Raw genomic sequence first — 12,929 nt, forward strand, 5'->3', positions numbered from 1 at the left:
ACCGTCTTTTAGAAATTTGAAACTCAATGAATTTTATGATATGGCAACTCTTTTATTTAAGCTTTTTCACCCCGTATCTAAGGAGGTAAACGAAATCCTCACATTTTTGTTTTAAGTAATTTTTTTTTAAAATTTAAATTCAAACCATTTTCTTAAATATTTACAAATGGTGGGAGCTTTACTTTTTTTTGACAACGATTGTGGGAGCTTTATTTAATTCAATGATTTTTATCCTTCCCAGCCTATTGAATGAGATTCGCATAAAAATATGTTCACTTGAATTTCCACATAATCTCACTCCCAACCTTTCGATACTGGAACCGTAAAAACAAAGATGGATTTTCCAGTGTTTGGACAGGATTTAAAGGCCTTCCGACTGCTTTAAACTATCTTTTTCCGATGACAATGAGAATCCGCAGCCACTACTTTGGTAGTCTGCAATCGGTATATAATGGCAGTTTTGTTGAAAAAGCAGTTATATGAGACTAAAACGCCACGATATTTATTTCAACGACTGAGAAGACATTGACACAACAATAATCTGCATAAATTCATCCGGTTACAAATATACTTTGTAATATACATTTTTCAACAAATAGACCGAGTACTTAAGAATGACACCAGAAGGGGAAAAAAGGTTTGTGTGAAATTCATCCTATTTTACATCCGGAAAAAAAGGCAGTGTGTTGACCCGTTTAAAAAGAAATTTGACTAAAGAATAGTGAAGAAGACGAAAAAACAAGTAGGCTACTCGAGCTTCAGATTCTGTAAAAATGGGTCAGCGAAATGCTGAGTGTCTTCAATAAATGTAGCTTATGTACGAGGATGCTCGAGTCTTGACTCGTCAATTCAGCGATGTATCCATCGGATAACAGCCGAGGACACGAATAAAGCTAGCAAACTCCTGCGAAATTATACACATAATAATCACATATCCCACCACTTGAGAAAAGTAGCCGAGACTAGTAACGGAAATTGGATGCAAGCACACTCAATGCAGTAGCAGAGAATCAATCAAACACATTCAAAAAGGCAGTCCATAATATAAAACTATTCACGCAGGCAGAAAGAACCATTTCCGCTCAGAGGTTAATCAGGAAAACCTGCAGCGGAGCTAAGGCGGGCCCTCGTACGCGATGGCAGGAATGCTCACTAGTTCACCACAGGACACGGGTATTGATGTTACACTAGTTTTGAATTTGGCCCTCCTTTAGAATCAAAATCTTATGTACTCCAGTCTCTAGGTATCTCATTCATTTGCTTTTATTTGTTTTTGAATTTGGTTTTCGAATATTGGCAAGATCCACCAGGCACGTGGGTACAACTCACAACACAAATGACATGGCTTATTAGTTGTTTAATACACAAAACGTACCAAAAAACAGGAACATACAGAAACAACTCGCTGAAGAAAAGGAACATGTAGACAAAATGGATGAGATACTGAGATTTAATAAAGTAACTAGAATTGAGAATCAATCTAAGTGTCCTACAAAAGTATTCTACAGAGGCATACAGGCAAGGATGGCTGTTATCCCTACATCATCAAAAAACTTGGAACATAGAAGAAATGATCATCGGAAAATATCAATTGCCAATAGTTAGCATGTCAGTGGTGTCATGTGTAGCAGTGAAACGGGGTATCTTCAAAATTGAAAATAGACTAATATTTTAACTAAAGTACTGAACAATGCATAAAGAAAGGATATGATGATGATGACGATGATGATATGCATGCTATGTAGGAACTGACCTGGAGATGGCCTAAAGCAAATTGGGCTTGAGGATCCGCCATGGATGCTTGAAAGTCGATGTAGAAAAGATAATCAAAATATCTGTTGTCAAAAAACCAGGCAAACAAGAAATATAATGTAAAAAAAATCAGCAACAAATTTTGATGACATTACTAACATGTTATCTGGTACCCTCTTAATCTATAACAAATGTTCCAGTTAAGTTTAACGGACAATACCCTCCTGTTGGTCATCCCTTTTTTTTTATGATAGTTACTGTTACTTTTGTATTTCCATGTCAGCTATAGCTCCAATTTATTTTTCAACCACAGCCTTAAGGTTGTGAGGCAACCACGGGAAGCATAGGGGCTAGGCAAAATGAGCCACATGGGGCTGAAAACGGCTTCTCACACTTGGTGGGGTTGGGAAGGGGGAACCTTGTCATATGGAAGCATATGCCACTGTTTTTATAAAAGACGTTTCCGAGTGGTTTAACTTTCAATTTACAAAACAAAAAAACTTTGGCAATGGAGCGTTATGTAACTAAATATATCATCATATTCGTAGCGAAAAATGCTTTCATTAGAGTATTTCATGATATTTTATCATACTCCGAGGATACTGTGGAGAGTGTCTAGAAGGTGAGAATGTCATTATATAAAATAACAGAGGCGTATAATTTATACACTTACTTAGCACTACCCTTATTTGAGTCATCCACAATCCGAAGTGGACGATTCTTTTGTGGCCTGCTCTCAATCTGGACAAGCATCCAAAAGACACTGGATAAGTAATTTTTCAAGTATAATTGCTAGCAACATAAGCAAAGAGCTTTAGTTGACAGGAATTATAAAAGTTAGCACAATATATACTAGCCTGACCTTTGATAAATTGATATCTCGAAGGGCAAACACGGCCAAAGCTTTGAAAAGTACACCAGGACCTTCGTTCAAGGAGAAAACAACGCTCGTCTGAAGAAAAAAAAAGTACCAATTATACGAAGAAATAATGGTTTCGAGGCGCTATGATTTCAACTTGTAGCCTACATTATACTGATAGATGGATATTAGGATTCTTACTTTGAGTAATATACAAACAATATTATACCTTGTAAGGCCTATCGATGCCAGGAATAAGAGGTTCTCGGGCAAGAAGCATAAAACGCGTGATGTTATCATCATCATCCTGCTCAGAGTCATGTCAAAAGTAGGGATAAGAATAGATTTAACAATATTAAGATTATTGACTGATTAGACTGTACCAAAAAAAATGAACTGAGTAGATATCATTGCCTATTTGCCATGCTACTGATGAATCAACGGCTTTGTAATTTTTGCATTATGAAATGAGTGTGATTTTGGTTCTCTGTTTCTGGTATACACGACCCCACTAATTTTGTTAAGACTCCACGCCTAGATTATTCCTACTACGTCACTGATGCTATCACACAAGATGCAAGGTGGCAGCCATAAAGTTGCTAGTATGACGACGGCATCAATCATATTCTTTAAACTACCAGCCAAACATAGAGGTATACCTGTATTCTTTCTTCAATGATATTGAGGCCATAAATAGCAGCAGAACGAGCACTTGCAATAGCTCCTGTATCTCTTGCGCGCTCGGAAGCGACCATCTGGGTAATATAATATAAGAAAATGGTTAAATACACAGTCATCCATATCACACTTTAAGTAAACCATGAACTTAGGCCCATCAAGGGCCTACTAAGTCTCACTTGCGCAGCACCAGCAGTATCATCTGTACTGATCCGAACAAGACCCAACTTGCTCAGAGTCCCTTCACACTGGTCAAGTGCCTGCAAAAAGAGAACTTCATCAGTAACAAGTACACGAAAACTCATATGAGACGGACTTACATTTGAGAGGCTCCCAATAAACTTATAATTAAATGACGAAGAACCAAATTAATTCCCATAAATATAATTTCTGACAATATTGCGAAATCATGGGGAATGGGACCATTTCTAAGAACCTGAGGGTGGCTTAGGACACGCTTCAGATCCTCTTTTCGAACTCCAGGCAATCCCATAAGACAATGATTAACATCTAGCTGGACCTCGCCGACTATATGCAGCCTATGACGGAGGAGTAAATCGTAATTGCGGTGAAGACTACCACCAACTGTGTTCTCAATTGGTATAACTGCTCTATCAACTAACCAGAGTTCAACTGCCTGCAAAAAAAAGGTGAGTGTTAGAAGCTTGTATGAATGAATTTCAAAAAAGGTAAAAATGGGGTTAAAATAATTGAACCTTAAAAGCGGCCTCAAATCCATCACAAGGAACAGTTTCGCAATTCGGATATGCTTTCAAAGCTGCATCCTCGCTATATGATCCAGGGACCCCCTATATTAATGATAGTACTCACATGTTAGACAGGAAACTTATTTTCTTTGGTGAATGAAAGCGCAACCAGAGAGCATTCACCTGAAAAGCAACTCGGACTTTTGAACCATCTTTTCGGGATGGAGATAGAACAGAGGCCGTCAAAGGTTCTGCAGTTTGAAATGTGTTAGTTCAGGAAATAAATAGAGTCTAGTGAGAGCATCTGGAAGACTGAATCCCTCATTACTATTTAATGTATCATGTATCTAATCAACTAGTCTTGCTAAACCTTGGCCCTTTCAAACAAATGTCTAAACTTTCTCAATCTTTTGGAGTAGCCAGAGCTGAAAGTAGGGATCCGGAGGTTCGATAAAATGATCTTGGCTGCACCATAGAAAAGATTCGGTAATATACGCACAAACATAGGTACTACTAATTATCTGGCAAAAGGTTTTTTTCAAGTTTTCACCAACCACATTGTATAATATGTTGCCCAAAAAAATCCAGAGATGTAAGCACTCGAAACCGCAAAACGCAAACGCTAAACAAAATGGTAAAAGAGCACATGATCAACTTAATCAACGAAAGCCTTGCCTCAGTGTGCCGCCATCATTTAATAAAACATTTTCTTTTCTTTTTGATAAGTCAAAGTTAACTGCTGAACATGACTAGAGCAAGAAAGAATATCACCTCAGCCCTCAGAAAAACCAAAACTTAAGTTACCAAAGTCAAGGCAACCCCATTCTTGGCAAAAGGGCAGTTAGTATATCCTTAGCAAAGCACACAAGTCTACACCTAAAATAGACAACCAATTAAGCACGCTCGTTCTCAAACAAAAATGTCCCATTTCATTTGCTTGCATTTAAGTTGGGGTCCTTTTATTCTCACAAATGCAATTTCCTATGCATCTATCTCCTCGCATCTAATTATTTGTTTTGGAGTGTGCATAACCCATAAGGACAAAGGGTTAGGTTCAAACAACAACAACAACAACATCAGAGCCTTAATCCCAAAATGATTTGGGGTCGGCTGACATGAATCATCCTTTCGAACCGTCCATTGGTGAACGCACGCCTCAAAATGCGAATAGAAAAGGGAAAATGAAAAACAAAAAGGGAGAACGAAAATGTAATGAAAAGTCAAGGTAAACTTAGAGGTTTTAAAATCGAATTCCGGATTTCTTTTATAAAAACTTAAAATTTAAATCGAGAGAAAAGATTAAAACGATTTTGAAAACCGAAATAGAATTAAGGATTCGGAATGCCTTAAAAGTAAACCAAGTAAAATATATAAGAAAGTGGTTGGTAAAAAAGTGTAATAAAGGAGAGAAGAATAAATAATTTAATTTCTTTAAATTAAATAAAAACAATAAATATGTCAAAAAAAAAAAACATCAAATACTAAAAATCCACATGTATCCTTTCCCTCCATTGTGCCCTCTCCGTCACCATACTCTCCTCAAGCCCCAGAAATCTCATATCGTGCTCTATCACTCTCAACCATGTCGAAGGGTTAGGTTCAAACAGGTCAACAAAAATAAGTAAGCATTCCTGAAATACCATTTGAATAGGATCCACACCCTTAATAAGGCTATGTCTCCATGCTGAAGTTATGTTATCTGTTATTACCTCTAAAAGTTACTAAAGGCTCTTAACAGACAATATAAGACTTAAATAAACTTTGCTGTGTCGCACAAGGTTACATGTCCAGAGCAATGATTATCCCATATACCATTGTCACGGTTTAAGAAAATTGGTCCAGCTATAGTGTAAAACACTAAAACCTTGAAAAGCTCCAAGCCTCTAATCCTTAGTTTGAAGAGGCACAAGGCACACTGAGGCGTTGAGGGCTGAGGCGCAGGGCATGAGGCGAAGGCGCACACTTTTTAGCCGCGAGGCGCCTTATTTTTGGAACTTTATTTTATTTACCAAATAAAATTTTGGGCAACAATACCATTTTTAGGAGTTTTCAAGTCAACTAACATCTAAAGGAGTAAAATTTAAGAATACTGGGGAAAAGAAAAGGCATATTACGATTTAGATGTACTAATGAACCCCGCTAAGTGAGCTTATCTAAAAGGCACACCTAAATCGCACCAAGGCGTTTTGGATAGTGCCTCATCCAGACCAGGGCTCACCTTTTCAAACTAAGCAGTAGTCTAATATTCTTCCCAGTTCTTAACAATGACTTCCATCCACAATAACAAATACAATTATCCATGAGAACATGACATTAATACATAAACCAGTTTCAAAATGTCTAATCTCCCTTATTTTGGCCAGCTTGGATCCACATTAAGATCATATACAGACTTTTCCTCCTTTTTTTTCTCACAACTACTTTATCTTCTCTTATTTTGTCTACAAAGTACGTACGGGACCACGATAAAAAAAAAATAGATAAGCATCCTAAAAAGTATCCTTAGACAGAAAAACAAAACTCAATAAGCAACTTAATCCTACATTTCCTTTTAACACCTAGACATTCAATACTAAAAATCGATATAGGAAAGTCTCACGGCACAAAATATCATGTAACAAAAAATCTAGTTCAACTTCAGCACAAGAACTTAAACAAGTCTCAACCTTTGATCCTTTCTATGGAGTACATCTTAAACTATGTATCACTTCCTATTGAACGTATACAAATGTAAGTGGTATCAATGTATTGCATTTATAAGTAACTTATCTTCAGACGCCTAGATAATCTACTTGCATTCTCAAAATTAGAAGTCCCATTATAAGTTAACTTTTCATCTAAATTTGGATCCTTTTTAACAACCCATAAAGACTTTCCATCTTTCTCCTCAGAACTACATTCTCTTTTCAATCTTTGTGAGCAAGTCCATGGGTGACTAACAATCTAGGACCAAGGAACCACCAATAAACGAACAAACAAGGCTTCGAGAAAGCACCCAAGGAGTGAACAAATAAATATTTTTTAGAAGAAAAGCTCAAATTCCAGCTATGTAGCCCATTGACATATTAGATGGTCATGTCATACAAATATGACAAACCACTAGTCTTGCATTTCACACTGGTCTGGCATCAACAATCCAAGAGAAACATCACCACAAGTTATCATCATTATGACTATAATCACCCTTGGAAAAAAGCAAGCTGAAATTCGTGTTACGTAAGCCAATGATACTAGAAGATCATATAGCAATAATATAGCACACAATTGAGACTAATCTTACAACTCACAAAGGTCATGTGTCAAAAATATAAGGGAGATACCGGTATGGGTTGCCTCACTTGAAATGTGATTAGTGTACAACTCATTGGCCTCAATTCCAAACCCTCATAGGAGCAATCTGGCCTAAACTATGTCTTGATGGTGCACACTACTAGAAAGGGTGGAATACCTAGTAAGCATGGTTTGCGGTCTGTCAAGTACGCAAGGGGGTTTACTGAAAACATAAAAAATGCAAGGCAAATACCATTAAACATTATCACCATCATGATTTCATTACCCTAGAGTGGTAGTGGCATATTTTAAAATTATGGGAACAATTTGCATCCTTTCTCCGACAACAATAGAAAATGGGAAAATCAAGCAATCAAAATGTTCCCTTGTCTCACACAACCATTTCAACTCCTTACAAAGCTAAAATCTTTCACATTTCCCAGATTTCAACTATGAACCATTCCTTGCCGACAATAACAATATTACCCCTACAACCTCAAGGGCTCCTGCAAATTGTGGGTTAGGGAGGGAGGGGGGAGGATATACACAGCCTTACCCTTGTGCTAGCACCACAAAGAGGCGGTTTCCAAATCACCGACAATAACATACCATTACATTTAACATTAAAAAACGTATACACCCTCCGTGTCAATCATTTGTTTACCTCTGTTTAAAATACCCTTCATAGAAAAATATAAAACGTAAACAAATGACGGAAACAAAGGGAGTAATTTGAAGAAGTAGACTTACTAGGCAGTGAATTCAAATCCTTGTGAAAGCCAATATGCTTTATCTGATTGACACCAGCAGGGTTAGAATTCGGAAACGGATTCGGATTCGGGTAAGCTAAAGGCTTCAATGGTTTGTCATCTTCAACAGGAGTAATAGCCTTTTGTCCTAAAACCCCACAACAACATTCCCACTTTCCCATTCTCTTAACATCTTTCCTAAAACTCAACCCACCTCCCAAATAATCCCTTCTTCTCCTTCTTCCCAACAATTCAAAACTTGATAATACACCACATTCTACTACTACAATTCCATCACATTTCAATGCCATTTTTAACTCAAATTTAACCAGAATTCAATGTTTACAAGCATAAATTGATATACCCACAAATGTTATAAGCAGTATAAGTTGGATTTTGAGATACCCATTTCAACATTGTCAAAAACAATGTTAAAGATTACAACTTTTTTCCAAGGAAATATCTTAATACTATACTACCAATTAGAGGCCAATTGTTTTGGAAAATTGTGAAGAAAAGTAGATGAGAGTTGGTAGGTGAGCAAATTAATTAAATTTACACGCAATTAAGTTATAACTATTCAGAATAGAAAAGAAAGTGATAAATGTATGAAGGAATTTAGCAAAAATGTGAGTAAGAAAGATTGAAATTGTGAAGTTAATTTTGTGTATGGATGTGTTTATCTGAATAAAGGATGAGGGAAAATAGAATAGAATAAAATAAAAAGGAACGTTTTATGTCTGTTGATAAAAACTGTTGATAAAAAAACAGTGAAGAACAAAACGGAACAAGAACTGAAATGGGGCAAATGCAATGAATGTACTCACTCCGTAAAGTAATTGTTGTTCTTTGATTTTGGCACAAAGACAGAACAAAAAAAGAGAGGAAATAGTCGATTAATAAATGTCAAGTGGAATAAATTGAGTGTAAATGATCAAATTGTTCATCAAGTTCATTCTTAAAATAGAAAGGACAACAACTCACCGAGATACCCCAATATGAAAAAAGGACAATAAATAACCGGGACGGGGGAGTAATTATTATGTAAATGAAGTTTTTATGTTTCTTTCATCACAAATTCTTGTTTAAAGCCACCTAATTTAAATGAGCACTATCAATTTTAAGTTTGGGTTTAAATATACACATGTGAAATGAATAGAAAAAAAAGTACCGAGTAGAATGTATTAGAAAATGTAAAAAAGTACTGACTAGTTGTTACTCCCTCCATTCAACTCCACATGACACTTGAGCTTTTTGCACAAATATTAAGGAAATCAATAGAAAATAATAAAAGGTACTATAGGTGGAAAGTAAAAATGCTTTGTCCAATTAGAATAGGTTATTGAGTGGCATTTTATGTAAATATGTTTGTCTAATTGGGACAATATGGACTTTTATTTTGCCATTTTTAGAAAGGTGTAGTGTGGAATTGAATGTCCCAAATAGGAATAGATGTAGTGTGGAGTTGAATGGAGGGAGTATTTGATACTGGGTAGAATGTATTAGAAAATGTAGAAAAGTACTGAGTAGAATGTATTAGAAAATTTTAAGTTGGGTTAAATATACACATGTGAAATGAATAGAAAAAAAGCACTATCAATGTTTTTAATGGTTTACATTATCAGCTAGTCTTGCTATAGACGGGTATATCTATTTATTGCTATAGACAGGTCAAATACAATGAAAGTGGTGACATTTTTTTGTCACCACCCCACTTATTATTTGTCTAATTAGGAAAGTGGTATTGTATTTGGCCGTCTTTCATTATAAACAAATAGTATCCGTCTATAATGAGAATTTGTGCTACATTATACAGTCAAAGTTTCAATTTTCACATTTTACGCTAATTTCTTTCTTGTTCTTTTGTGGTAGTTATAGACTCGTAGACTATAGCCATCTTCTTTGAAAGAATGAAAGTTTTCTTTGAGCAATTAGGGTTGCCAAACTTTTGTTTGATATCGGCGAGTTTTTACCAACGAAACATACTCAAAATGAAAATGAGATGATTATTATCTACTCTGTATTTGTTCAAGAGATGAGAATCTTTTAGTAACACCAAGCAATTTTAAGTTAATTAGTAGCCCCTTCAAGGGCAAAAAAAAAAGGTTAAAAGAATAGATTCCATGACACCATTTGTTAACACAACGGAGTAAAACTTTCACCACTCATAAGAGTGAACATTGATGGTTTTATATCGAAGTAGCGTTAAACGAATCTGTATTAAAGAGTACGAATCTGTATTAAAGAGTATTATTTGTCTAATACCATGATTATAAGTCAACATTTTCTAACCCATGTTTAGCTACGTAATAAAATGCATTCTGCAACAAGAAATGGAGTAAGGATCTCTGCAAAATGCTGCAACCAAGAATTTACAAGCCTAAGTTTATTTGCCAACTACCTACCAATAACCTAAATATCCATGCTTCAGTTATGGCTGCAACTCGATCCAAACACGTTCTCTCCACTGTAAGTCATGTAGAGGAACCCATCTTCATCCTTATTTTCTTCATGAACCGCCGACATCAAGGCAGCTGTGACAATGTCAGCGTTAAAGTCAATACTCACAGCACAAACATACCAAAGCCAACTACTGTCGAAACTTAATCAGCTTATCTTCATTCATTCATATTTTGCACGTATTGTTTTTTGGTTAATTAATTTATGGTATAAATAAGAGTATATGCCATTAGAAGAATATATTAAAGCTCACCAGTGGGCGGTAAAATATTTTTGACAAACACAAAGATGGCCTTCTCAGCACTGAGCTTTACTCTCTTCCTCACGACATACACAAACTGTCCGACTGTCAAATCAGCTGGCACGAGGTACCTGCAATAATTTATGAAGAAGATGTTTCACAACTTGCCATCAATTAAAGCCATATGTATACAAAAAAAAGCGAGCCATAAAGCGAAAGACAGAAACATCACTAAAGCTATGCATAAAAACAAGTGTCGAGACAGATGAGGTAAGTATTGGCCTAGTGGTCGCGGTTGAGGGACTAGTTCAAATTGTTAAAGCTAATACTCCATATAAATTTAACACTCTCAGTCAACAGATCGGCTATTTTAGGGGTAACAAGAAAAGAATTTTGCGCACAGATTAAGGAACAGTCAAGAAGAGAATTAGCCACTACTTTATCTTATTGATGTCGGGAATGTCACTCTTTTCAGCTTTTTCCACAATCACCTGCAATATATACATATACCGAGTGGGTTAGGATTTATCAGTCGAGCTAAAAACAAAGTTACAGGTAAATTAACAGTTTTATAACCCACAAACAGCCTTACAGGTATTCTATCAGGGTATTTCTCCTTGAGCCGAGCAGCTTCTGCTTGCCTCTTTTCTGAAACCATGAAAAGCTAATTACTTTCTGTATAAAATTACTTTCTATCAAGACAGAATGGACCGGACATGTGTCAGTAATTAAGACACATTCAATACACTGACGGAAATATTCAATTAACAGACAACATGGTCCAAAAATTCAAACTTCACCATTGCTCAAAACATCAAGCTAAATCGAGAATTATTGTCTGTATGTGAGTGAGTCTTGTGCTAGACGGTTGTATGAAACCAAGTCATTAACCCTATTGCTAAACGAAGAATAAAACATTAAGTTTCTCCGGGTACAGCAATCTAGTCATCAATTCCTTATATCCTCGATCACTTCCCTGAAATTCAGTTAACTAGATAGAATCTGTATTCCTCATTATATACAATATCATGAGGCTATCTCAGTAAGTACAAACCACTTTTAAATAGAATTTGTATATTTGGGACATTATCCTATAATTTGGAAACAACCTTTTTGTGTTGCTAAGACACGACTCACCCTTACCCCGCAATTTATAGGGAGCCGAGGCAATGCTGTTGTTGGACATTATCCAACAAATAAAGGCAAAAAAGGTCCCAATTTTGACATGAATCAAGAGTCTTAAAACTAGTACTCCATTTATAAATCCATACTGGAATAATAAAATAATAAAGTCAATTACTTGTCCTTGTCCCCATGATAATATGACCGACCCCAATGAAATTTAATTGCATTCAAATAACAATACTATGCTATGCTAGCAAAAATACTTTATACAATTATACTGCAGGACTTGACTCGGCTACAAGTGTCGGACACGATACACGTAACCAAAAGTCAAGTGTACCACTAAAACCATACACAATTCAAGTATATACTACCAATCAATAATAAGACTTCCCAGACTCAAAATTTAACATGAGTAAACAAATCATCAATTATGAATCAAAACTTGAAAACTAAAAACATACCAAGTGGGTGTTCCAATTTGAATGATCGTTTACCCATCTCAGTAAATTGGTATTATTATCTGTATGAAACAACATAATCACTTTGATCACTAACAAAAGCATAAATTAGCAAAAACAAAGAAAAAAAAAACTATAAAAAAGAAAAAAGAAAATTAATTAATGAGCAAGAAAACAGCACCTGGATAAATTTGTGTGACTTCTCGTACTGTTATGATCAAACGAAATAAAACTCGAAAGGGTTTTGACTTTTGAGGAGACCTAAATACGGAGTTATGAACTGGAATTTTTCCTTTTTATATGTTTTTTTTTTTTGGAAATTTGATGTAGAAAATATAAAGTTTGTTTGCAAGTATCCTAGTCGGTCCCAACTCCCAATTCTATTTTTTTTAAGGAAAGGCCGTCCCAATTTCTGTTCACATTGGTGAAATACTCCTCATAAATAATCAATAGATTCGAAAAAAATTAAATAAATAAAATTATCCTAATAAAAGTAGATTTCTTAATATTTAAAACAAAATTTAATAAAATTATATAAGTAGATCAAATATATTTTAATAAAGTTATCCTAATATAAGTAGATGATTAAAATTATCAAATAGATAATAGAAATTTATAATAGTTCAA

General features: G+C 35.4%; 2 protein-coding genes and 1 long non-coding RNA gene across 3 annotated transcripts; 1 reads left to right on the forward strand and 2 right to left on the reverse strand.

Moving 5' to 3' along the window:
- Window positions 1–525: 525 nt before the first annotated feature.
- On the reverse strand, window positions 526–8,827 carry LOC141642559 (arogenate dehydratase/prephenate dehydratase 1, chloroplastic-like). Its single transcript, XM_074451400.1, has 11 exons — window positions 8,017–8,827; window positions 4,180–4,247; window positions 4,006–4,098; window positions 3,726–3,926; window positions 3,469–3,549; window positions 3,271–3,366; window positions 2,841–2,918; window positions 2,615–2,704; window positions 2,426–2,493; window positions 1,754–1,835; window positions 526–904 (listed from the first exon to the last, which is right to left on the reverse strand). Exons 1-11 carry the CDS (start codon window positions 8,324–8,326, stop codon window positions 845–847), a joined length of 1,227 nt encoding a protein of 408 aa, XP_074307501.1. The 5' UTR covers window positions 8,327–8,827; the 3' UTR covers window positions 526–844.
- Window positions 4,702–7,944, forward strand: LOC141642560 (uncharacterized). The gene is made up of 2 exons (XR_012543337.1): window positions 4,702–5,048; window positions 5,594–7,944. It is a non-coding gene; the product is annotated as an uncharacterized LOC141642560 (long non-coding RNA).
- Window positions 8,828–10,236: 1,409 nt separating the features above from the next.
- On the reverse strand, window positions 10,237–12,662 carry LOC141642565 (autophagy-related protein 8C-like). The gene is made up of 6 exons (XM_074451405.1): window positions 12,484–12,662; window positions 12,306–12,364; window positions 11,309–11,364; window positions 11,155–11,207; window positions 10,729–10,847; window positions 10,237–10,549 (listed from the first exon to the last, which is right to left on the reverse strand). The coding sequence occupies exons 2-6, from the start codon at window positions 12,340–12,342 to the stop codon at window positions 10,443–10,445; spliced, it is 372 nt and encodes a 123-aa protein (XP_074307506.1). The 5' UTR covers window positions 12,343–12,364; window positions 12,484–12,662; the 3' UTR covers window positions 10,237–10,442.
- Window positions 12,663–12,929: the final 267 nt, after the last annotated feature.

Source organism: Silene latifolia, chromosome 2 (assembly GCF_048544455.1).
Source record: "Silene latifolia isolate original U9 population chromosome 2, ASM4854445v1, whole genome shotgun sequence".
In the NCBI taxonomy this organism is placed as follows: domain Eukaryota; kingdom Viridiplantae; phylum Streptophyta; class Magnoliopsida; order Caryophyllales; family Caryophyllaceae; genus Silene; species Silene latifolia.